Raw genomic sequence first — 24122 nt, 5'->3', positions numbered from 1 at the left:
ATATTAGAAACCCCGTTTAATTTTTACATATCATTGCGCCCATACCACTGCAGGTATGCTTACTCCCATTGCGTACTGTAAAATAATAAGGTTGATTTGTTTGGTCCGAAGTTGATTTTTCTCATGCTCAATTGTTGTTGTCGCTATTTGCGTAAATGTTAAGCTCTTAATCCAATTTAGTAGGATTATATGTATACTCTTTGTTTATGGTCCGCAATGTCACTTCGCAACAAATTGTGTCCACTGCAAATTTTAATTGCAAGCATAGTTCTTCATCTACATACAACAGAGGCGGAGTATGATGAATGAGTTTCATCCCATTTACCTGTCGGCTGCTATAGCACCACACATGTAATTGACAAAGAAACAAGTAAGAAAGGGTTAATGAACAAAGGCTTTTAAGCTGAGTTTTAAATACATATACATATTTTTTGGGTTTTAACAAAAATATTTTTTTTTGTTATTATTTGTAACAAAATTATTTAAAATATGTTTTGCAGAATATAAATTTATCTTAATTTTGTGGTATCTGGAAAAGAGAAAATAGCTTTTGTTGCAGGTAAGCGGTAAGCATCTGTTACAAAAAGGTCCTTCTGACGATTAAGATATTATTTTCACAGCCTAAATCAACATTTTCACAGAAACATTTTCAATAATCTTATGTTTAACAAACAACTATACAATTCTTGGTATATATTGAGTGTCGAAAAAGTCTTTTCGTATTTTGTTAATAGATGTGCTTCCAGTCATATATTTCCAATCACATTGTGTATTACCATATAGTGTTGGAAAGGTGAAATTTAAAGCTTCGTTTCACCGAAAAAAAATTAAATTCGGGAAAGTTGAAAAAAGTTACAGCTGTTCAAGAATGAATGAAAATAATGAAGAAATTCGCTATATTTTGAAATTTTTGTATAAAAAAGGGAAGAATGCCATGCAAGCCACCAACAAAATTTGTGAAGTTTACGGAAACAATGCTGTATCAGTTTGTGTAGCACAACAATAGTTCGTTCGCTTTCGTTCTGGAAATTTCGATGTGAAAGATGCTCCTCGCTCTGGCTGAAAAAGTCGATGAAATTATGGAAAAGATTGACCAGAATCGTTAAATAAGCAACCATGACATAGCTAAGGAACTTAACATTGATCATCAAACGGTTTTGAACCATTTAAAAAAAGCAGACTACAAAAACAAGCTCGATTTTTGGGTACCATATGAATTCTCTGTGGAAAATTTAATGGATAGAATCAACATCTGCTATTCTTTGTTGAATCGAAATAAAATCGAACCATTTCTGAAGCGAATGATAACAGGAGACGAAAAGTGGATCAAATACGAGACAATAATGTGCGAAAAAGATCATGGTCTAAGCGTGGTGAAACTCAACAAAAGTTCGCAAAGCCAGGATTGACGCCTCGAAAGGTTATGCTCAGTGTTTGGTGAGATGGGAAATAAATCAGCCACTATGAGCTACTCCAACCGAAGGTCGAACGTTTTTCTAAATTTTACTGTCAACAAATAATAAGATTGAAGCAAGCAATCTGATCAATCTGATCAAAAGGGCTTCGTCTTCTATCAGGACAACGCTAGAAATACGAAAAGACTACCCAATATTTATTTTACATTAAACAAAAAACAGTAACTACATTATATGTATATATTAACCTTCACAAATACAAAAGATTGCATCTAAGACCTTGATTTTGAATGGTCAGCTGCTATGCTATGGCGGGTATGATACCGATGATTATAACAAATGAACGGCTTCCTGAGGAGCTAAGAGCGTATGCAATATTGCAGATCGATATCGACAAATCGACTCTGCTCGCCATGGTGATCATATATGTATTACATGGTCTCCGATGATTTCTCCTAAATGTTAAAAACTTCGTGGCAAACTTAATATACAGGGTGGCTGATGAATTTTGCTACAATAAGAAACTCAAATAATATTTTTTTTCAGTGTATGGAATTCATTTTTCTTTGTCGAAACAGGTGGATTGTTTTGTATGGCAGCAGCTACAACAGCGATTGTTTCCTCCGTTCGAACTGAAGGGTTTCGATGGTAAGGTCTTCTGTTGACTGTCCCATGCTCGGCAAAATTGTTTACAAGTCTCATTATGATCCATCTGCTCGGAGGATTGCCGCCATACGTGCGCCTATATTCTCTTTGAACCGAAACTACGGACTCCAGTGCGTGATAGCGGCGGACAATCCAAATTCTTGTTTCAGTGTCCCAGTTATCCATTTTTGTTAAATGTTAAAGTCAATCTGCAAAATAAAAAAAAAATTAACCAGATTCATTAAATATAAAAAAAGTTATTTAATTTTTTTTTGGTAGCGGCTTTCATCAGCCACCCTGTATCCTGTTCAGAGTATAAAAATACGAAAAAATCCCACGTTATTCGGACCGACAAAGTCAGAAGGGATTTCCTGACTCAGGCTGGAAAAATTTATGTTGTAAGAATAGAAATTTTTTAAAATCCCTTACCAAATATTATCTTTAATTCTTTTGTTATTCAGCAAGTTTTTAGAATCTACTCAAAGTTAATAAAATGTAAAATAAAGACTCATGAAAAGTTACGCCCTTAAAAATTTAAACTAATAATGAAACTTTCTACCTGCATCCAGGACTCAGGTAGAAAACATTAACACGTGTCCTCGGTGAATACGCTATAAAAAGCAGGGCAACATACAGAGCAGCTATCATTATCTATTAATCATTGCCACTGAACAGTCTACAACGCGAAATGCTGAAGAAACCAAGTACACATATCTCTGCATTGGGAAACCTGCTACCAACACATCCAGGAACACTTAGTTATACTATATTCCTGCATAGCAAAGAAGTGAAAAATCGCGATCCCCGTAATTTCAAAAGCTGTGTGCGAATAGCCATGTCGAAATATTACGTAACCGAAAAGTCGATTGCCCAGATGAAAGCAAAGGTGTATTGGCCAAGTCCTGATGAAATTCAAACACTTCGTCGGGAGCAAATGTACTGCGATCATTTAAAGAACCAGCTAGGGGTTATAAATTGCCAGCAGCAAAAGAGGCTATCTCTTAAGATGGAGGCGCTACAGTGGAGGATGAAGGAAGGGGAGGATTTCAAGATAATAAAAGATGAAATGGACGATAACCAAATTTTTACAAAAAGTTTGGGAGAACTGTCGGTCCGACCGGATCCCGATCCCAAACCCCATATAATGACATCGGCAGAAACTCTTGATTATAAAGTGATGACAAACCGATGTGAGCATTCTGCACAAATTACGATGCCATCAAAGCTCAATAATGAAAAACAAGTGGCAAAACCATCAGGAGAGGATTTCAAGCTAATAAAAGATAAAATGGACGAAAGCCAAATGCTTACTAGACGTTTGGGAGAATTGTCGGTCCGACCGGATCCCGATCCAAAAGTACATATAGTGACATCGGCAGAAACTCTTAACTATGAAGTGATGACAAACCGTTGTGAGCATTCTGCACAAATTACGATGCCATCAAAGCTGAATAATGAAAAACAGGTAGCAAAACCATCAGGAGAGGATTTCAAGCTAATAAAAGATAAAATGGACGAAAGCCAAATTTTTACAGGAAGTTTGGTAGAATTGTCGGACCGACCGGATCCCGATCCCAAACCACATATAATGACATCGGCAGGAACCCTTGATTATAAAGTTACGATGCCATCAAAGCTGAATAATGAAAAACAGGTAGCAAAATCATCAGATGATATAAGGCCGCCACCAAAGGAGAAATCACAGTTCAGAAATGCAAAACTTACAGCGCCGCAGATCCATAAGGATGCGAATAGAAAACGCTTTTCACAACTAACGAAGTTACCACCTAAAAATATAAATCGATTAACTATGACTCGAAGAAATTTTCGCCAAATTTTGGCACCACGTGGACACTTTTGAGCTTAAAAAGATCAGCATTACTACTATTAACTGTTAGCTTATTATTTTTATTATTTTCCAAAAAAAATAATAAATGTGGTTTAAGAAACATCAGCGTGTCTTTATTGTATTTTTTTAATTTTAAGTAATAATGAAAATACAGTCAGTTTGAAAAATGAAGCTCACTGCATTATGTCAACCAATGCCTTTCAAACATTCTACTGGAAGTTAGAAATTATATTTAAGAGGGCTAGGCGATGTATTGAACTGATTTGTATAAATTTTAAGCATTAAAATACATTATAATAAGAAAAAGAAAACAAGTTTCATTATCACAAATTTTTTCTCAAAGATTGACCAATAACTGACCACGTCTCGAAGGTGTCTTATATCTGTGCCGCATTTTATTCCAATATATCCACTGTTCTTTGATTTATAACGGGTTTTTCAATAAGAGCGCTACAAAAATTCTTTATTCCTGTGAAAGTACAATGCCATGCCATTGAGTGTGGAACTCGGCGCGATATTCATACGAAGTTCATCAGTCGTAGCTGACTTGTTGGCATAGATCATAGAGTTGACGTAGCCCCACAGGAAATAGTCTAACGGCGTCAAATCGCACGACCGAGGCGGAGAATTAACTGGGCCATTTCGTGAGATAACATGTTCATCAAACTTGGTTTTCAATAAATCGATTGTGACATTCGTTGTGTGGCTTGTGTGGCCGTTATCGGGCCAAAAATATTCAGTTATAATTGAGCGGTTGCAATTCCCATTCACAGTAACGTGCCGGTCTTGATCACAGAAAAAAAGTACAACCCAATGAAGCCGCCGGCCCATAAACCGCACCAAACCGTAATTTTTTCGAAATGCAATGGTGACTCATGGAGTACGTGTAGATTGCTGCCAGAAATGAACCACATCGCTTAAGATGATTTTTCGATGAAAATCCGGACCATTTTTAAATTGTTGCTCAACCCGATTCACGGACATACGACGATTCTGGTCGTCAAGCGGCTTCAGTTCTTGCGTCAATTTAATCTTGTAAGGATGTAGGCCAAGATCTTTTCGCAAAATTCGTCATAACGACGATACAGAGATACTCAACGCTTGAGAACGAATTGTGAGAGACTGATGTGGGTCTCTCTCAATTGTTGCGCTAGCGGCAGCAATATTCTCGATACCACGGGCACTTCTTTGTCTCACTGGCACGGGAACATTTTGTACTGTGACTGTGGATTCAAATTTTTCCACTAAACGCTCAGCTGTTGATCGGACAGGACGATTAGGACGACCATAAATTGAACGTAGCGCTCTGAAAGTTGAGGTACGGGCTCCAAATTTCGGAAGGAAATTTTAATAATACCGACTCCTTGATGAATTTGCAAACCTTTCTGTAGAGAAATGTCAAAAGAACGAGAAAAAATGTCTCATCGTTTGCGGTCGCTATAGGTCTACTTTTGCATCGTCCTTATTGAAAAACCATTTACATGATCAATGGAATTTAATATTGTATCAATCCATCAAAAGTACATAAATGAACATAATTCAATTTTTCAATGACCAATGTTTGTCGATGTATGATTCAATCGAGATCGTCAATCACGAAGACCAAGACGAATTTCGGGAAGGTGGTCCAAAATCAGTTGTTGTTCCGAAAACTATTGGTGCTGTGCGCAAACTGATATTGCAAGATCACTATGCTACTTATCGTGAGATTGAGACAACTATGGGCATTAGTGGGACTATATTCAATATTGCATGAATATTTGACTATAAAAATAACACGTCTAAGAAATCGTTACAGGTGAAGAATTGTGGGTTTACGTGTAAGAGCTCGAAAGTAAGCACAAGCCGACTGTATTGGTGTTTCAAGATGAGCCGTATCAAAAGTAGTACGCGCACGATCACCATATTTTTAGATATAGATCAGTTAGAACATATATTGAAACAGAAAAGCTGCATAAATCAAGAAAGATTTCAATTTGTTGACATGTGCACATTATGCCTACACACATTGCAACAGAGCGTTATCAATTATTTTCCACAGATGTAAGAGCAAAAAAGCGAGAAAGGTGGAAAATTCGGTTGCAATATGGGTCTCCATTAAATAGGTTGCCTTTCACCAAGTCATACTACTCGAATGTTATATCTTTATCACAGTATTCTCTTCAATGTTCGCATAGTATACCTATTAATGAAGGCATTTTGCTGTTTTGAGAATTTGAAAGCTGTTCAAGAGAAAATATTTCATATCCTCCCCTATTTTTCGAGTAAATAGTAGATTATCACGTAACGTAACCCTTTTTACAATGAGTAATGCGAACGGATGTATGTAAAGCACCATTCCTTTGGCAAATAAGCTGAGGTTGGTGGGTTGTTGGCTTTGAGTTTAGTTCCAAAATTCCCCTCATTAAACAGGAATGTTCAGTTGGCATTTACAGCAATCTTGGATGGGGTATATTTGATGTCACAAATTAGTACAATTGACTTATTTGCCGTAACCGACGTCCAAAATGGGTGTTAATAGAGTTGTTTATGAGAGAGATAACGATAACTTCATTTTCAAAGACATAACCTTTCGGCACTAAGAAAGAAACTTTTATAAGCGGTTGAACTAGATGTCTTACTAGAACCAGCCTAATTATAAAATATATAAAAAAGGCAAATTAATTTTTCGAAAATCCATTCTACAGGAATAGATCCAAAAACAAAAACTGGAACTTTCGATTGATATACTTTGGTTAAAAATATAATAACAATAAAAGATTTTGTCTCTACCAAGATTATTATTATTCGGTAGACTTCAACTTTCGAAGCTGCAACGACCCCTCTGCGTGTCAGGTAGCCAAACACACACTGCTTCAAATGTCAGCAGAAGAATTAGGTAAGGTTATCTTATTACATAGCGTATGACGGACTTAAGGGGCGAAATATCATTGGCTCTATACTTAGCAGCAAAGCTGAATGGAATGATTCCACTCTCGAGCTATACCAAACTCCCCATAGCTATGGGAAATTTTGTGAGCATATTCCACGAAGAGATCTTTGCTATAAGTCGGTGCGTAGGCCTAAACATCCAACGCAATTATCGCAACGAACGTATAGTCCCCTGAGTGACGTTTAAAGCGATAAATGCGTACGAGATCAAATCGCTACCGATGCAGGAGTGTATAGAACGGCTGTCTATCAGATCGTATCCTTGACCTTATCCTGCACCTTATCTGCTTCACAAAGATATAGCCTGGAATGAACTGGCTGATGAGCTCGCCCGCTCCGCAGCATCCACCAACATGCTAGAACCTGAACCATACCATAAAAGAGCTGCTCCGCAAGGATGAGTGAGCAGGGAAAGGTATGAGCAACAACTCCCAGGCATGCACCATGCCAAGTTGCTTATAGGTGGTTACAAGCTTAGTAGGTTTAAGTATGAAATCTACATCTCGAGGCCATTGCAAGCTCAAGAAACACTTATATAACATGGATCTTGTGCAAATTACCGGTTCTGCGAAGTGGAGTCTAAAACTCCAGAATAACTGCTAATTGACTGCACAGCACTCTGTTTACGCAGGATCTAAATAACGGTGGTAAATGTTTAATTTGAAATCAAAAATTTCTGTTATTAAGTTTAATTAATGCCATGAAGTTCAATCATAATATTGCAGAAAATTCATTTTAACGGCTTGTAAAAATATGGTATACGGAATGAACACAGTTGCTGAGAACGTATAAAGAGTCTCCAAAATATTTTCCTTCATATTTTGCTGTGGCATCAGCAGAGAACGTATTAAGTGACACAGAACGTATATCATATGACAAAAGTTCGTAGGTTTATGTCTTGGATAAACAGCTGGTCGATTGAAAAGTCCCCGGCCCGACATATAGATGTCGTTACTAGAATTAAATCTATAAGAATTTTATTTAGCACTAACCTTCAAAAGGCGAATGCAAAAATTTGACAGCTGTCGAATTATTAGTATGTGAATTATACTTTGAGAGGAGTAAATTTTGTTATTGTGAATAAAATGGATAAAAAGGAATTTCGCGTGTTGATAAAATATTGCTTTTTGAAGGGCAAAAATACAGTTGAAGCAAAAGCTTGGCTTGATGAAGAGTTTCCCGATACTGCGCCAGGAAAATCAACCATCAAGGATTGGTATGCTAAGTTTAGACGTGGTGAAATGAGTACCGAAGACGGTAAACGTAGTGGACGACCAAAGAAGAGCTGATCGTCGAACGTGAAGTTTATTTTGGACCAAGAACAAATCGTACTACAGAAATGGCTGCTAAAAATTTGTTTTACTAGTGGGCCGGGGATTTTTCAATTGACCTATTACAAATAATCCCCTTAGGATATTTTCACATTTGTAATAAAATCTTCATTTCAAAATTCATCAAATTATAATCTAATTATACACACATATAGATAATTTTTTGTTTACTCAGATATCAGATGCCTTTGACCAGATAGCTTCTGAACTCAATCCTTTATAACCTTTTAACGCTAAAATAGCGTTCAAATAAGTCACATCTGCTTCTTTGCTATTTTCAACATTTAAAATAACTATTAAAACGCATACAATAATTTTTCAAAGTATATTTGAATTTAATATTTTCCGTAAATATCAAAAGACAATCGAACATGTAAATAATTATGTACATACAATATTTATATACAGGACAATTCAAGATATTATACATAAAATATATAATTAAAAAATATAAATGTATATGTGGTTACAAAGCATTAATTCTAATTTATCATTTTAAAAGCTTAAACTACTAAATATCGTCCGTATCACTTATATCTTCAGCATTAACAATTGCTAAATGATTTTTCCGCTCTTGCAAACGTATACATTTCGGACATGACATATTTTTTCTCGTCATGCAAACGCGATGGTAGATGGAATTACATTTATTACACATAATACAACCATCATCAAAAGGAAATATCACTTCATTATTGTCGCAAATCTCACATATGTAAGCCTTGGCGCGGCACAGTTCGCAATTCCGTATATGCTGATCAAAAGCATTAAACACTTTTTGCAAATAATCGACTAAAATGCCCTTTTCAATAAGTTCTAAATCATTTATTGAATAAAATTCGGTGGATTGTATTAGATGGCGACGAGATTCATTAGCACCAACATTGTCGTTGTTAAGATGATTAGTTATCTGCTTATCCAGAAGCTTTTCCTCAGTTGCTGAGCGGCATTCCAGCAAATATTTCCTCATGTAAAATAAATTTTGGCGTAACTTCTTTACATTTCCCAATTTCTCCAAGAATACAAATAATTTCGGATTAGCCTCCTCCAGCTTTATCAAAGGTTTTTCATAAAATAGATTTATTTCCTGAAGCGAAGCACGTGATACTTTGTATTGTGTAAAATCCCAATTATGGACAACACGAGCGGGTATGATGCTATAGTCATTCCAATGACAATTTGGACAATAATAAAGACCACTGTAATCGCAAAGACGAGGTTCAATCCACGAGTTTTCTATTCGAAATAAAAACAAATTTAATACATTTTGAGATAGTTCATTCTTTAGGTTATATGTTAGTTTCAAATGATCTACATAGCATTAAAGTAAATACGCTGTATAGATAAGTGGTGAATCCGATTATATTTTTTGTTACAACTGTGCAAATAGATTTTTTAATTGATAAGAAAGTAATGAGTTTACCCTCTGTTTTATTTGAACCAAAACAGCTAATCGGCTTGGGTAGAGCTAAATAAAAAACAAAAATTAACACAAGAATAGTTACATTTGGAATATACAGTTGAAAGGATTTATGAACATTCCTTGTAGCAATACTTTAACCATCTTTTTTTCCTTGTTCTACAATAATTAGTTTTGGGTTTTTTTTTAACTTACTGAAATTGAGTAAAATTCCACATTCAGGGCACTTATATCTCTGAGCCGCCAATCCAATTTCTGGACATATTTCGTTGATAGGGTAGCGCCGTTCGGACGCTACTACATGCGCACATATTCGTATTATACTGTCCACACACTTTTGATGAGCTATAAAATTGCAGTCTGTACACACATAGCTTGCTTGGATCATTCTCCATATGAGGCCACTACAATGATCACAATATTGACGTGCACCAATATGACCACTTCGCTGAACGTTGAAGTGATGGCCCACAACTGTCTTTACATGAGGCGCTATTTCCAAAGGATCAGACTCTGCCGATTGTAGCTCTTTCAGAGAGTAACGTAAATCGACTAAATGGCGTACCAACCAACGTCGTTCTTCACTACATTCATCTGAGATCATAACCAAATCACGACAATGGGCGATCGCAGCTTCCAAATCTTGGACATTAGCGTCGGAAGTAAAGATTAATCGCCATTGTTCTTTTACTAGTGACGATGGTATGGGATATGATTTATCACTTTGAGACGTAGTAGAACTAACGTCATCATCTTGAGCGCCTGCAGCACTATTGTTCAAACTATTATATTGTAATAAACTGGAAGCACTTTCACTGATGAAGGAGCTCAAAGCTCCTGGTATACTTGCTAAACTCCCACGAAGCGGATTCATAATTTTGTAATATTCAAAATGAAAACATCATTTGACAAAGAGTTAAAAGAAATAATAAAATGTTTGTCCTCGAACTCAAATTCCAAATAAAAACAGCTGGAAAACAGTGTTGCTTGTTTAGCAAACAAGGGTGGGCGAACTAGCGTAAAAAGTTATCGAACTTTTTTTCGATAACATGCTTATCGTAATATATACAATTTTGTTAATTACAACACGTTAACTGAAACGAACTACTTTCTCATGAATAGAACACATTAAATAAATTTACAAAAAATGAAAACTGTCTGAATAATTTGCATGAAACGCAAGATCAAACAAAGAAAAGTGCTTCGGTATGAATATAGAAAGTATTTGTTAAGCGATAAAAAGTTATCGATTTCTGCCGATTAGTAGTAACACAGCTCTAGAATCTATTCGGTTGATAAATTTATTTTTATTTTGACAATAATAAAGAACAGCTGTTTTGAGAAATACCCTGTTGCTAGCAAATCCCAAGCTATTATGTTCGTTTCATAACTGCTATCAGCTGTTAGCTAAAAGGAAGAACAAGAATTGATATTTCACTAAAATTTGTGGTTTAAAAAATTATTAAATGCAACCAAAGCCGTGCGAAACTCGTGCAGAATCTTATTTTATACAGGTAGCATTTTGGAAAATCAAATATGATAATCAATGTCGATCGAGGAATATAAAATATTTTAAAGTATTCAAAATGGCAAACAAAATGGCTACTCATGACCCATTGCCTACAAGCCTAAGCTGTTGTTGTTGTAGCGACAGAAAACATTCCTAAAGTAATGCGTCATAAACGCTCAGATAGTCCATGGCCTCAACCAGAAACCACCCTGTGAGAGAACGATCCCTTTAGCGTTGGACTAGTCAAAAGCCTTTGACACAGTCAACCACACAACGCTACTGCAGGACACTGAAAAAACTACGCTAGGTGGAATCGATGGCATGTGTTCGAAGGTAAACAACTACCTCTCCGACCTTTCTCTTTTCCTCTCTGCACGAAACCTCACACTTTCCCCACCAAATCCACAGCGACCATATTTACAAACTGGACGAAGGAGTACAGACTGGAACTTAATATTGTGGTCGATGGCGTCAAAATTCCGGCTGTCAATAACCCTAAAATTTTAGGCGTAAACTTTGATAGTCTATGCTCCTTTTCTCCATATACGACCGCGATTATCACCAAGGTTCAGAGCCGCAACAAAATCTTCAAGTCGCTAGCCGGCAGCACATGGGGAAAAGACAAAGAAACGTTGTTGGCAACTTACAAGGAAATCGGCCGGCCGGTCCTTAACTACGCAGCACCAATATGGTCGCCTGGTTGCAGTGGTACGCAGATGAGGAAACTTCAGACCCGCAAGAATACTGCACTCCGGACCACGACGGGATGCCTTTTGATGTCTCCAATAGAACACCTCCACAGTGAGACGCTTATGCTTCTTGTAAAGGAGCACAATGAACTCCTCTCCAAGCAGTTCCCGCCAGGATGTTTCCGTAGGAATCACACTTGTAGCCATCTGCTTGGAGCGGAACCGCCTCCTAAGAGCGTCAAGAGGTCTTTCCTCGACAACGTCGACGACGTCGCACAGTACGCCGACCGGACTTCAGACGCGACTGACTTCCGACAGGTACTGACCACCATTCACAGTGGAGCCATCAACACCTTCACCGACTCCCTTCCCGTGAATGGCGCTCTTGGAGTCAAATCACCACCTACAGCAGACGAAGAGCTTTATTTTCGCGAGAAACGCGAGAGACCCTAGCGCAACTTCGTTCTGGATATTGTAGCAGGTTAAACTCCTACTTATCTAGAATTGACCCTGACATACCCAACGTATGTCTTGCATGCAACGAGTCCCCGCATGATACTGGCCACCTCTTTGCATGCCCCACAAACCCTACTCATCTAACACCCTCCGACACCGTCGAAACAGCACGTGCCCAGGATGACCGCGACGACAATGCAAACGTCCCTTATCATCCTAACGAGGATTGGATATACCGTTAAAACAACAACAACAACATTCCTAAAGTAATTTCGAAGAATATTGTAGGAAATGTTTGGAGCAAGACACCAGGCAGGCAGCATCTCTTGTGCATTTGGCCCACATTAACAAGATTCACTGTCCCCACAGTATGATACACTGGAGGAGGTATTGATAGTGAGGCCGCAGAGTCTGTTAAAATCCGCCTCAAGCGGAGGTATCCTAAAGTATGACTACTTCTCTTAGATCTAGGAACTAACCCAATATATACATACATATAATACACACCTCATAAAATAGTGGAGCTTTGAACGAATCCTTTTTTCAACTCAACGCATGTATGTATATACGTATATGTATGTATAACCGTTAAGTTGACAAACAAATTCCATACCAATTTAAAAAATTGTATAACAACCACTGGTATATCTTTATACGATTTGGTACATAGATTATGCGTCACTCCGAGGAAATTTGCATTAACTTTGGTATCTATTATCTATTGTACATATGTATAGAGGTATTAACATAAACACGAAGAATGATAAAGTAGAGTAGAGTCTATCATTCTTGATAAAAACAAGCAAGAAAAAGCTAAGCTCGATTGTAACCGAATATTGTATACCCTCGCAATTTTCAAAGATCAAAGCCGGAGGCGAATTTTCTGGTATTACCATAATTTTTTTTCAACCAGAAATAACCCCGGTTGCGCACTAAGCTGTACCACTCTTCACAAATACAAAAGATTCCACCACACAGAATTCGATTTTGATCGGCCAGCTATAGTGTTTTAAACAATTTCTTCGAAAATTGTCCATACCTATGTATTTTCAAAAAAAAATGCTATCTATCAGTTTATATAAGAGTTGTATATATGTATGTTATAGAGATCCGATCTAAAAGTGTTTTCTGATATTGCACAGTTATCCAAAGCAATAATTCGTGTTAAATTTCATAAAGGTAAAGGTATTTCAAATTAACTGCTATTCCATATATGTAAGGACATGATTTAGGTCGTTTGGTTTGAGTCGATTTAGCCATGTCCGCCATTTTCCCAAGATGTGACTCATTTCTCGGAACTTCAACATATCAGACAACATATTATGCTATAGTTCCGACAAATGAGTCGCATCTTGGGGAGAAAAAACGGAGGGAGAAAGGATCTTAAAGTTGAGCCCATTGACTGCGATTTTTGGTATTAAATTTTAATAATTTCAACTCGTTGTTGGATCATATATCTTTTCATAATGAAATGCCAGACCTTACTGAAGAGAAATGTCAAAAAAGCGGGAAAAGTATAGCGCCGTTTGCTGCCCCTATCGGTCTACTTTTGTACCGTTCCTTTTGAAAAACCCGTTACAATCACATTCAAACTTCAAAATAACAAGATGGAAGGTACATAACATTCATCTTCATGTATTAATTTATTTTTTTTAGGCGAAATGTTTACAGTTATTAAAATATGTATATAAACGTCTGAGCAGTGTAAATTTGTTTATCATCATTTATACAAAAAAGTCAAGCGCTCTCTTCTGGAATCAAGATCTCTGGGTTATTTGGTAATTGTTTACTAACGAGAGAACCGAATGTTCTGTTGTTCCCAATTCGCCAACCCTTCGTCACGCGAATATTTCGTATGTGTTTATGTGCCGTGTGTTTTTATACTTGCACAACTACAAAGATATAAGGTATTAACTAATTTTTAAAAATTCTCTGTTTAGTTTGTATGTAAGCCAAATTTAACACGACCTGCCGCAGTTGTTAACGAATCTCGTACGCGATCAGTTCATTTTAGCCAAAGTGGTCTACTCTCATCAATTTTCAGCCGTTAATACACGCATACCTATGTATAGGCATAGATACGGAGGGTTTGTGTATCAGAAAATTTGAAAAGTCGAGCATGTGATAAAACTTTGATTTATTCGGCCTTAGTCTTTATTATATCGTTTTAGCTTTCACGCACCGCTAATTACATAAATATACGCGCTTTGAATAAAAAACGATATAGAAATAGAAAATATTAATTTCGTAAGTTTCCGTTGCAATATTCAAAAATGAGTGAAAATAATATTGACACAGCTGCGAAAACCCAAACAACGCTAACTCATCCATCGACAACTGCGCCGACACCAGCCTTGAAGGAGTTTACAGCTCCACAATTTAAAGACGACAGTTTAGTACTTTACTTCCATCCCTATAACTTCCATTCACAAAAGGTGAGTATAGTGGGCGATCATGTGATAGCTTCATACCCACTCACTGAGCGCCAAGTCGCTGGGCGTGCTTAAACTTAAATTAATTAGCCTCAACTTAATGCACTGCACTTACACATGCTACAAGTACTGGAAAGTTTGACCGGCAGGCTTGGAAGTTACATAAATTCAATTAGATTAGGGAAACAAATTGCTTCTAAGTGTGAATACTGGCTTCATTCGAGAGGAGAGTCAACATCTACATTTACTCACGTATATGTATGTATGTAGATCGTATTTTGAAAATGCAAACCACAGTCAACAAATTTTTAGCATTTCGAGTTGCAACACATACTAATACATACAATCATATGTTAATTAGTATAATAATATTATGTATTCCATGCCGTTACTGAGTTTATTTTGAGAAATGATTTAAATAAGTTCTGTAAGTAATACAATTCGCTTGTAATACAATACTTTTTCATAAGGAACGGCCACTATGTTTGTTATATTTAAAGAAAAAAAAACACAAATTTTCTGTCTGAAATTGTAATATTTGTCTTATTAAAAGAAAAACATATTTAATACCGTCTCTCATTCATATTTCTACTTCATAATTTTGTTGTATATAAAGTTATCGACTAACCGCGAAAAAGAAATATTGAAACATTTTTAAATTTAACAATTCTTGGGTTTTTGTAATTAAATTCTCGGGGTAAATGATATTTCAAAAAAAAAATTGTCTGACTGTCTTAATTACAATGCCAAATATGAGCGCGATCTGTCAACCAGTTTGTTTACATCAGCTGCTTAAGGGGTTACATAGTTAAAAACAGCTTTTTTCAACAATTTTTTTCTCATATAAAAAATTAAATGTTTTATCCGAGTTTTTTATTGTTCCAACACTATGAACAAGGAAATTCTGTAATTAAAAAAATATATTTTAAACTCGGCCATTGCGACGCTATTTCCGGTGACCCCTCGGAAAAAAGATGCGCCCGCATTGGCAGGATAACTCTTTACAGGATCATCTAAAGTGAAAAATACGTGTTTTAGTTAAAACCTTAAAAAAATGAAAATTTCAGTAAAAATTTCGCGACATTTTTTTTTTTTCAAATAGTTGTAGTTGGAAAAAATCCTTCGCCCACATTTTTAAGAATTGCATCTCAAAGACCTGTGTTAAATTTCATGAAGATCGATTGAGTAGTTCTCGAGAAATCTTGTCAACGGATTTCAAAAACAGAGTTTTGATAAAACTGTATTGAAAGATGGCGCACTTAGCCTAGCTAGCCTCGAGCGCACAAGGCTATATCTCAAGGCTGTACCTCCGAAACTATTACTCCGATCAGTTTGATGTAGAACTTATACCAAATTTCGCGAAAGAGATTATATATTTGTAAAAGATGAAAATAAAAAAAAATCTTAAATATTTGAATTTTGACGTAAATTTTGAGGTTATGGCCAAAAGGTGTTGATACTAAAGTTGTAGACCTTTTTATTACCTGCAACTTCGCCGTATAACTTGTTTATAGGGCTCGTAGTTTTAACTGTTTAAACCGTTTTATCACTTAAGAATTCAAATTCCTACTTTTACCGCCTCAGATCGCCCGTAAATTAATTTTTTTTTTTATTTTTGTTATTTTACCTTTCGTTTGCCGTTACAACCTGCTATGAATTTCCTTCTCTTTTTACCATTTTCAAAAGCTTCGGCACTGATCCAATACATATAACCGTTACACAATAAGACCTATTTACAGTATTAAAAAAAACATTTTTTGCTTTATTTATATTTTCGTATTGTTTCTCTCCACAATATATTAAAGTTGTATTCTATATTACTATAATACCGCTACCAGCTGACAGTTTTGATTAATAAATAAATTTGAGGTCGCTTACATTTATATATGTATAAACTTAAATAAGCATTTTTAAAGTTAGCTCTTATTTAATAATAACCCTAATTCTGTAATATTTTTCAGTTCTTATATATTTTTAGTCAAATTTTCATATACATATGTACATAAATTTTTAAATTATTTTAGGTCATTTTGATACTCTACGAGAAGAATATCGACTTTGTGCCATATGCTATTGATTTGGCTAACGGTGAACAGTATTCTACATGGTTCCTTAACCTCAATCCAAAGGGCGATGTTCCTGTCCTGCAAGATGGCACTTTTATAATACCCGATTCCAATCACATTATCAGTTATGTGGAAAATAAATATAGAGGAGGCAAGTCAACATAATTAATTAAGCTTATTTTGTAAATCACAGTATTTTGATTTTAATTTAGGCATCCATAGCGCCTTGAAGCCGCGTGGCAACAATGCCGATGAATTCAAAAAAATGGAATTCTACGACAACATAATAAATCAGTTGCCTGTGGGTGCGCTTAGTTTGGGCTCTTTCATCCACGACGATTTAAAATTGACACCGAAACCGCCATTTATTGGTCCTATTCGTAAATCATGTCTGAGTGAGTATGTGTACAAACACAAAATTATTAGTTATTTATGGTATTTGAGATGGAAAGTTAAAACTAGATTTTTGATTTTTAATTCTTAGCAAAATTCAAACATATAATCTCAATTTTTTAATTAAAAAATTCTTAATCCTAATTATATTCTATATTAATTATTTATTTTCAGAAAATAATGAGAAAGTTTATGAATTATTGAAAAAATCCATCGAAGATGCCGAAACAAATAAATCGGGTCTACTGCGCAAGCTGGATATACAAGACAGACGCAAACGGTTAGTTGAATCTCGGGTTGAATTTCAGAAAATACTCGATGCCGTCAACAATGTTTTACGATACATCGACAATGATTTCAAGGAAAACCCTGGACGCGAATGGTTGATTTCGAACGAATATTCTTTAGCCGATGTTAGTTTCGGTTTATTATTGCATAGGCTTTATCAATTGGGATTCGAAAACTACTATTGGGCATATGGCAAATTACCATATGTAGAAAGTTATTTTCTGCGTTTCAAAAAACGCCCCACATATCAAAAACTGATGCCGAGCAATTTTAAAATACTCAAGGACATCTGGCAGAATACACCGGCCAATTATAAAATCGGTGCCGGTGCAGGATTCCTGGGCATGGCCATGTTCGCTGCTCTTGCTCATAAATAAGTGACTTCTGAGCTTACCGAAATTCGTTGTATACATCAATGTGTAATGCATAAATCTGGAAAATACCATTAAATGAAGTAAATCAATAAAAAAGTGAGTTGTAAAACGGTAATGGTTTATTTACTTGTTATTTACTCTACCAATAAAAATGTATGTACATCGTTAAAAATATTTAATTAAAAGGTTTGTTCATAATTTAAATGTAGAAAAATAGAAGATTTTTGTCATGTTTGGATCTAATACACTACTAAATTTAAACATCTATATTAATAAAGAATATACCATTACCATTTCAGTAAGCCTCATTAGGTTTCACTTTACGCACTTTCTATCAAAATATACTAAACAACAAATTCGAACAATTAAATTATTTGACAAACAACCAACTTAAATTTAATAATAAGTGATCTCATAGAGTACTATGAGTTTAAATCCACGCCGTTATTGCTAGCACCAGTTTGGTTACCGCTAGCAGCCGTGGCCGCAGTCCGCATATTCGTATATAATGGCATACCCATAAATTTGGGTTGTGCTGCTAATCCGCCGAAGGCACCAGTCGCCATATTGGCTCGACTACCGGCATTGACATTCGTAGGACCTGTTGTTGTCATAGTCGGTCGTCTGCCATAAACAAAGGTATCTTTGTTTTCTCGTTGGTAAAAGAATGATCCACTACCAGCTGGATCTGGTAATAAAGTTGTGCGATACCAAAATCGGTAGGTAAAGTACCATGTTAATATTGCAATTATGCCACTAATTACTTTTTCTACCATATGATGATAATAAAGCATAGTGCCAACTAACATTACATCCCATAGCAATTGTAGCGTCGCCATGCCAATAAATAATGTTCGTATAATTGGTGTTAGTCGATCATAAAGAAATTGAAGATTACGCATTTCTTCTTCTGATAAATTTCTTAATGGATTTGTGCTTGAATGCTCGGAAATACTACGATCGTGTATTTCATTGCGAAGGTAGTCTTTAATGGATTCCCACTTAATGATTGGACGAGCTTCTTCTATTAAAACTAAGCTCGAATGTATTAAAATAAATGCGTGTCCAGATATATCGAAACCATTCCATAAGTGACCTGCCTTCAGACAGGCAGATTTTGTTCCAAAACCTGAAATAAAAAAATAATTTTAGTAATATTACCATTAGTGCAAATATTTCATTTACCTTTTACTGTACAGCGTCCATAGGATGTTTCGATTATGTTGAACATTTTGGTCCAGAAAAGCCAAAAGAAGGTAGCAATGACAATTCGAGGGATATGATGTCGAAGCATTTTTTTCATGTCACCACAACATAGAGTATATGATGTCATTGCAAGAAACGGCACTGTTAGCATTAATGTCCAACCCCAACCAACTTTTACAAAGTATACATTGAATAAATTATCTGAACGGGCAAAGTATGTTTTTGGAAATGGTATAAAATCGCCGATCAACGACACCAAAAACAAACTACCCAAGTATAGCGCTACTTTTAGATTGGTATCAAAGAAAATTGTCTTTTTACAGGCATGCATAACCATCATAACAAGTATCTCCCTAACGCTAGTTGGGGCCGCAGTAGGTCGTGTACCTTTTGCCTCCGCTCTTTTTACATCTGGACCACCCGGTCTAAAATTCATATTGGAGGAACTCGGACCGGCAGCGCTCGTACGCAAAGGTCGTCGTTTTGTAGCCATTCTTTGTAATATATACCTATAATATATATTTCTCACTTATAGTGAAAGTGAAGCAATGTGTCAAAGTTCACAATATTTTCACATGTAAAGAAGATTCACTTTCGCCGCTAAATTTAAGCTTCTGTTGTAATTAAGTCATTAACTTATTCGTATTGAACGTATCTAAAAATACAAAATATTACTATATAATTATTTTTTAATTAAAGCTTACTAATGTATTATTAATTTACCATTTCACTATAAAATATTTCAGTTCACCTGCTGTTTGCACTGGTCATCTGTAATTTTATTTTGGGAGCTCGGACTTTTTGCAAATGTCAAATTAGAAATAGAGTTGCCATTTCGAAACTAATAACGAAAAACTATTTTTGTACTTTATAATCAAGCAAAACAGACAGTCTTATTTAAAATATTTTTGTAAAATAGTATTACGAAAAAAATTTACAGAAAATTCAATATGTAAAATTCTAATGAGACATTTGATTAAGAAATAATTTTTTTTACCCTCCGATTTGGCATAGAATGTAGTGTTAACAACACTGCTGCCCGTTAAACGCCAGTTTACAAAGCAAAAGGCGTAGAAAAAGTTGTAAAGTCAAACGGAATAAAAGGGAAAACAAGAAAAGTTAAAGGTAAAATTAATCACTACTTTAACAAGTATACTTTAATTTTCGACTTATATTACATTTTAATGTTTTTTAACAAAACTGTGAAATTCGTAAAGTGTTAATTGTGCGTCGTTTTCTTGGGTGGAAATAGCATAGTAACACAAACACACCCAACTCATTAAAACCACAGCAACACAAAATACACATAGTATACAACACAACTTTGATAATCAAATTACATTTATAAAAACATAAATGCATATCCGTGAATCTGCTTATTGATGGCTCCGAGTGCCTAGGTGTTTAAAGGCCAAACAACGGTTATAGTGAACTTTAACAAAGGTTATCGTAAACATTTCATTGCTTGATTGATTCGCTACCAAATATTGAAGTGTATCTGCATGTCACAATATATTTCCCCGTTATATTGTATGACGTCATGGTTTAAAGGAAATGATTTATAAAATTATTAAATAAGTTGAAAAATTTGCTTCGATTATTTCATGCAACGGGAAGCATATTCATACTTTCAATAATAAGTATCTCACACAGTTGAAATCTTATCTAACTCTTATCATCGAAACCTAACAAAGCGTATTTCCATTTCAATGATGTTAGTAGTTTTTTGTTTAACATACACATTCTTATTTATATTTTTTTATTGTTTTGAATACTTCCTCTTTTCTTTATAGCATTCTAAAACAGGAACACAGAAGCAAAATCACTATTTCAACCTTTAAAACTGCATAAATATTAAAATTGTGACACAAAAGCCTTGGGCAATGGATATCACGCTAGGAAATGCCCATGCGACCTCTCGGCTTCCTGGTAAGTATATAGCTTGAATGAAGTGTTAATAAAGGAGCATGATCAAACATTTATTTTCAAAATTTGTTTTACTAAACGTTATAAGTTAAATGTGTAATTATAACTATGGGTATAGAAATTTTATAGATCAATCTCATCCATATTTTGGGTATATTTATCGGTATACATTAGCTTTTAAAGTGGCGTATCAAATTTGTGGATATACATACATACTTATGTATAAGTCAACATTAGATTTGCTTTCATACGATTTAAAAATGTATTTTGCTTGTTTACTTATATTTGTTTTGAATTCCATTACAAACATGATTATATGCTGCATGTTGTGATTTCCAAATAGTTTACAGCTTGTCTTGTTTGATATGTGTTGTACACATTTACTAATGTTGCTTGATAATTTTTTAATAACTATTTGAGAAATACATTAAATGATCAACTTTCTCTTCATTATTAATCATCAAAACACAATTTTCTTGCCGCTTAAAGGCTAAAAATTAATTGTAAGATTAGTATGTCATATAATTACATATATTTGTTTTTGGAAATAATTCGTTATTTTACCCCCGCAGGACCAGCAATAAATCCGGTGGTGGAGAATTCCGAAGAGCCTCAGCCGAGTTTGTCAGACTTGCATGATTTTGAACCCAAATTGGAGTTTGACGATACAGAATTACTATCGCCAACACCGCTGCAAAGTATGTACCCCATTTACCTCTATCAAAATTGTGGACATTTGAATTTGAACCAATATAATTATTTATTGTGTATGAAATGAGAGGAAAAAAAATAGAAATACAATTTTTTTCGATAATGTATTGTCATTAGATTATTTTGTGAAATGTCTACAGTTGATTATTGTGATTGCAACTAAAATATTAATTTTATTTTAGAGGATGTTATGGTTGACGATTTCGTATTAGCAGAAGGTAAGCCATGTAACACATACATATATGTATAAGGAACAAATGTTAAAATAAAACATATGATTTACTTTCAGACGAAGACATCGAACCTGCGGAGATAGTAAATCCGCTGGAAGACGATTTCGATCAGTTGAGGGAGGTTAGTTCAAAATATAATAATTTTAACGTACAAAATATATATTTTGTTGTGTACATGTTTAGGAACAGTCTGAGGCCATTGGTAGCGTTAAAAATAGATGCGATTTTCTTGGCACTGACAAGCAGGGAAGGCATATATTTGCAATTTATGCATCACGGTTTCCTGAGAAATCTCAAATGGAAAAATTTATCTGGTTTGTATTTCGTGTTTACTGTTGCCTAAAAATATTTTATTTACATTTATATTTCTCCATTTCAGTGATGTTATAAAAGAAATTGAACCATTTGTAGAGAATGATTATATTCTCGTATATTTTCATCAAGGTCTTAGGGAACATAGCAAACCATCGGCGCAATTGCTTTGGAATTCTTATAAAGAATTGGACCGCAATTTTCGAAAAAATCTCAAAAATCTATATGTAGTTCATCCTACATTATTCATACGTTTCATTTGGAAATTTTTTAGTCCATTCATTAGCGACAAATTTCGCCAAAAACTCGTATATATTTCCAGTTTGGATGAATTACGTCAAGCATTGGGTCTTTCAAAGATAAAGGTACCCGATAGCGTATGTGATTTCGACGAACAATTATTTCGCAGTAAAAGCAGCTTTGGAAACGGATACGGTGGAGGTAACAACAACACTACAAAACAAATGGCCAACACAGTGCAGTTTGGCGCTCCGCTTAAATTCATCGTATCCAACAGTCCATGTCTCAACTCCATACCACCAATAGTACGAAAATGCGTCGACTCTCTGTCCATCACAGGCATGATTGACACAGAGGGTATATTTCGTCGTTCAGGAAATCATTCCGAGATAATTGCACTAAAAGAGCGAGTTAATCGGGGAGAAGATGTGGACTTGTCAAATGTCAATGTTCACGTCATTGCTGGCCTGCTAAAAAGCTTTTTGCGTGATCTAAGTGAACCACTACTCACATTCGAGTTGTACGATGACATCACTAGTTTCCTAGGTAAACAAATATGCTGTATGTGTTTCGAAGATTATATTTTATAATTTGTTGTTTTATCAGATTGGCAAAAGGAGGAACGCTCTCGTAATGTGACGCAGCTTATTAGAGAAAAACTACCTGAAGAAAACTATGAGCTTTTTAAGTACTTAGTCGAATTTCTAGTCCGCGTAAGTCTTAAATTCCAACACTTTCGCGTTTCGTTTTATTTATACAAAATATTTTTCATATGTCCACAGGTTATGGAATGTGAGGATCTAAACAAAATGACATCGTCAAATTTAGCTATTGTGTTCGGTCCAAACTTCTTATGGTCGAACAGGAATAATACCACCTTGGAGGATATCCGACCGATAAATGCATTTATTGATTTTGTATTGCAAAATCACAAGGACATTTATCTGATCGATGTCAATCAAGGTCATACACCCATCGGCTGAACTAGGAAGTGTATGAGTGGTGCACAACGCGCAAATATTAATGGAACTGTGTATTTTAATATAGGTTTAACGAATAGCACCCGACTTTAAGTTTGTCGGTGCACAAAATTTGTATTATATACTAATTGAAATAAGATTTCATCATATATAGTTTTAAGCTTAAAAATTTAAGAGAATTTTAAGAAATCCACTTTGAATCACTACAAAGAGTTTTAAGTAACGAGTGCACTTTTAAATAACACAGGGTGTATATGACACTGAAGTAAAATGCCGTAGCAAAATAGAAAAGTGTAGAGTGAAAGATGAGCAGCAATTTTTATGTCAAATTTGAGTGTATTTTCCTTAAATACAAATCACTTTCAATTCTAGTAAAACTTGTTTTTTGAAAGGTTTTGTTGGTTTAGTGATTGATGATGAGTGTACAATTTAAAAAAAAAAATACATATTTTTTTGTAAACTTATTTCTATTCAAATATAATTACTATTTTAAATTCGTATAACCAAAGAAATTTATGCAGAAATTTTGTTTTTGTTTTTATATAAAATAATTATTTTAATCACATATACGACGTCCTTTCATTGGAATGTAGTAAGTGGAGCAAAGTTTTAATACTGTCTCTTATACAGCCTAACGAGGCGGCTTATCAAATTTTGTTTAAACAGTTAACTCGTGAAATCGCCTTCACAAATCTTTTTTGGAGTACTTCTTCTT

General features: G+C 35.1%; 5 protein-coding genes across 9 annotated transcripts; 3 read left to right on the top strand and 2 right to left on the bottom strand.

Annotated features, from left to right (window-relative positions):
- The first annotated feature begins 2702 nt into the window (after nucleotides 1-2702).
- On the top strand, nucleotides 2703-3963 carry LOC125778995 (uncharacterized). Its single transcript, XM_049459255.1, has 2 exons — nucleotides 2703-3303; nucleotides 3526-3963. The coding sequence occupies exons 1-2, from the start codon at nucleotides 2749-2751 to the stop codon at nucleotides 3919-3921; spliced, it is 951 nt and encodes a 316-aa protein (XP_049315212.1). The 5' UTR covers nucleotides 2703-2748; the 3' UTR covers nucleotides 3922-3963.
- A 4519-nt stretch (nucleotides 3964-8482) lies between these two features.
- Nucleotides 8483-10570, bottom strand: LOC105227126 (differentially expressed in FDCP 8 homolog). Of its 2 annotated transcripts, XM_011206334.4 has the most exons (3): nucleotides 9787-10570; nucleotides 9595-9639; nucleotides 8483-9407 (listed from the first exon to the last, which is right to left on the bottom strand). In XM_011206334.4, exons 1-3 carry the CDS (start codon nucleotides 10463-10465, stop codon nucleotides 8683-8685), a joined length of 1449 nt encoding a protein of 482 aa, XP_011204636.2. In that variant the 5' UTR covers nucleotides 10466-10570; the 3' UTR covers nucleotides 8483-8682. The 2 variants fall into 2 exon arrangements, with proteins under 2 accessions (XP_011204636.2, XP_011204637.2); XM_011206335.4 differs by lacking the exon at nucleotides 9595-9639 and having other exon boundaries at nucleotides 9787-10569.
- Nucleotides 10571-14209: 3639 nt separating this feature from the next.
- LOC105227128 (ganglioside-induced differentiation-associated protein 1) lies at nucleotides 14210-17971 on the top strand. The gene is made up of 4 exons (XM_019990621.3): nucleotides 14210-14681; nucleotides 16703-16895; nucleotides 16957-17139; nucleotides 17312-17971. Exons 1-4 carry the CDS (start codon nucleotides 14520-14522, stop codon nucleotides 17800-17802), a joined length of 1029 nt encoding a protein of 342 aa, XP_019846180.2. The 5' UTR covers nucleotides 14210-14519; the 3' UTR covers nucleotides 17803-17971.
- On the bottom strand, nucleotides 17897-19852 carry LOC105227124 (acyl-coenzyme A diphosphatase FITM2). 3 transcript variants are annotated; one of them, XM_011206331.4, is made up of 3 exons: nucleotides 19729-19852; nucleotides 18985-19660; nucleotides 17897-18928 (listed from the first exon to the last, which is right to left on the bottom strand). In XM_011206331.4, exons 2-3 carry the CDS (start codon nucleotides 19496-19498, stop codon nucleotides 18222-18224), a joined length of 1221 nt encoding a protein of 406 aa, XP_011204633.2. In that variant the 5' UTR covers nucleotides 19499-19660; nucleotides 19729-19852; the 3' UTR covers nucleotides 17897-18221. The 3 variants fall into 3 exon arrangements, with proteins under 3 accessions (XP_011204633.2, XP_019846178.2, XP_049315209.1); XM_019990619.3 differs by having other exon boundaries at nucleotides 18985-19679; nucleotides 19729-19824; XM_049459252.1 differs by having other exon boundaries at nucleotides 19710-19784.
- A 141-nt stretch (nucleotides 19853-19993) lies between these two features.
- LOC105227125 (rho GTPase-activating protein 68F) lies at nucleotides 19994-23871 on the top strand. Of its 2 annotated transcripts, none has more exons than XM_029550578.2 (9): nucleotides 19994-20130; nucleotides 20799-20934; nucleotides 21504-21629; nucleotides 21825-21860; nucleotides 21932-21996; nucleotides 22059-22189; nucleotides 22255-22973; nucleotides 23034-23140; nucleotides 23210-23871. In XM_029550578.2, exons 2-9 carry the CDS (start codon nucleotides 20889-20891, stop codon nucleotides 23408-23410), a joined length of 1431 nt encoding a protein of 476 aa, XP_029406438.1. In that variant the 5' UTR covers nucleotides 19994-20130; nucleotides 20799-20888; the 3' UTR covers nucleotides 23411-23871. The 2 variants fall into 2 exon arrangements, with proteins under 2 accessions (XP_029406438.1, XP_029406439.1); XM_029550579.2 differs by lacking the exon at nucleotides 19994-20130 and adding an exon at nucleotides 20259-20719.
- The last annotated feature ends 251 nt before the right edge of the window (nucleotides 23872-24122 follow it).

This window comes from Bactrocera dorsalis, chromosome 5, assembly GCF_023373825.1.
Source record: "Bactrocera dorsalis isolate Fly_Bdor chromosome 5, ASM2337382v1, whole genome shotgun sequence".
In the NCBI taxonomy this organism is placed as follows: Eukaryota; Metazoa; Arthropoda; class Insecta; order Diptera; family Tephritidae; genus Bactrocera; species Bactrocera dorsalis.
Note: the sequence above shows the minus strand (reverse complement) of the source record. Positions and strands in the feature narration are given on the sequence as shown.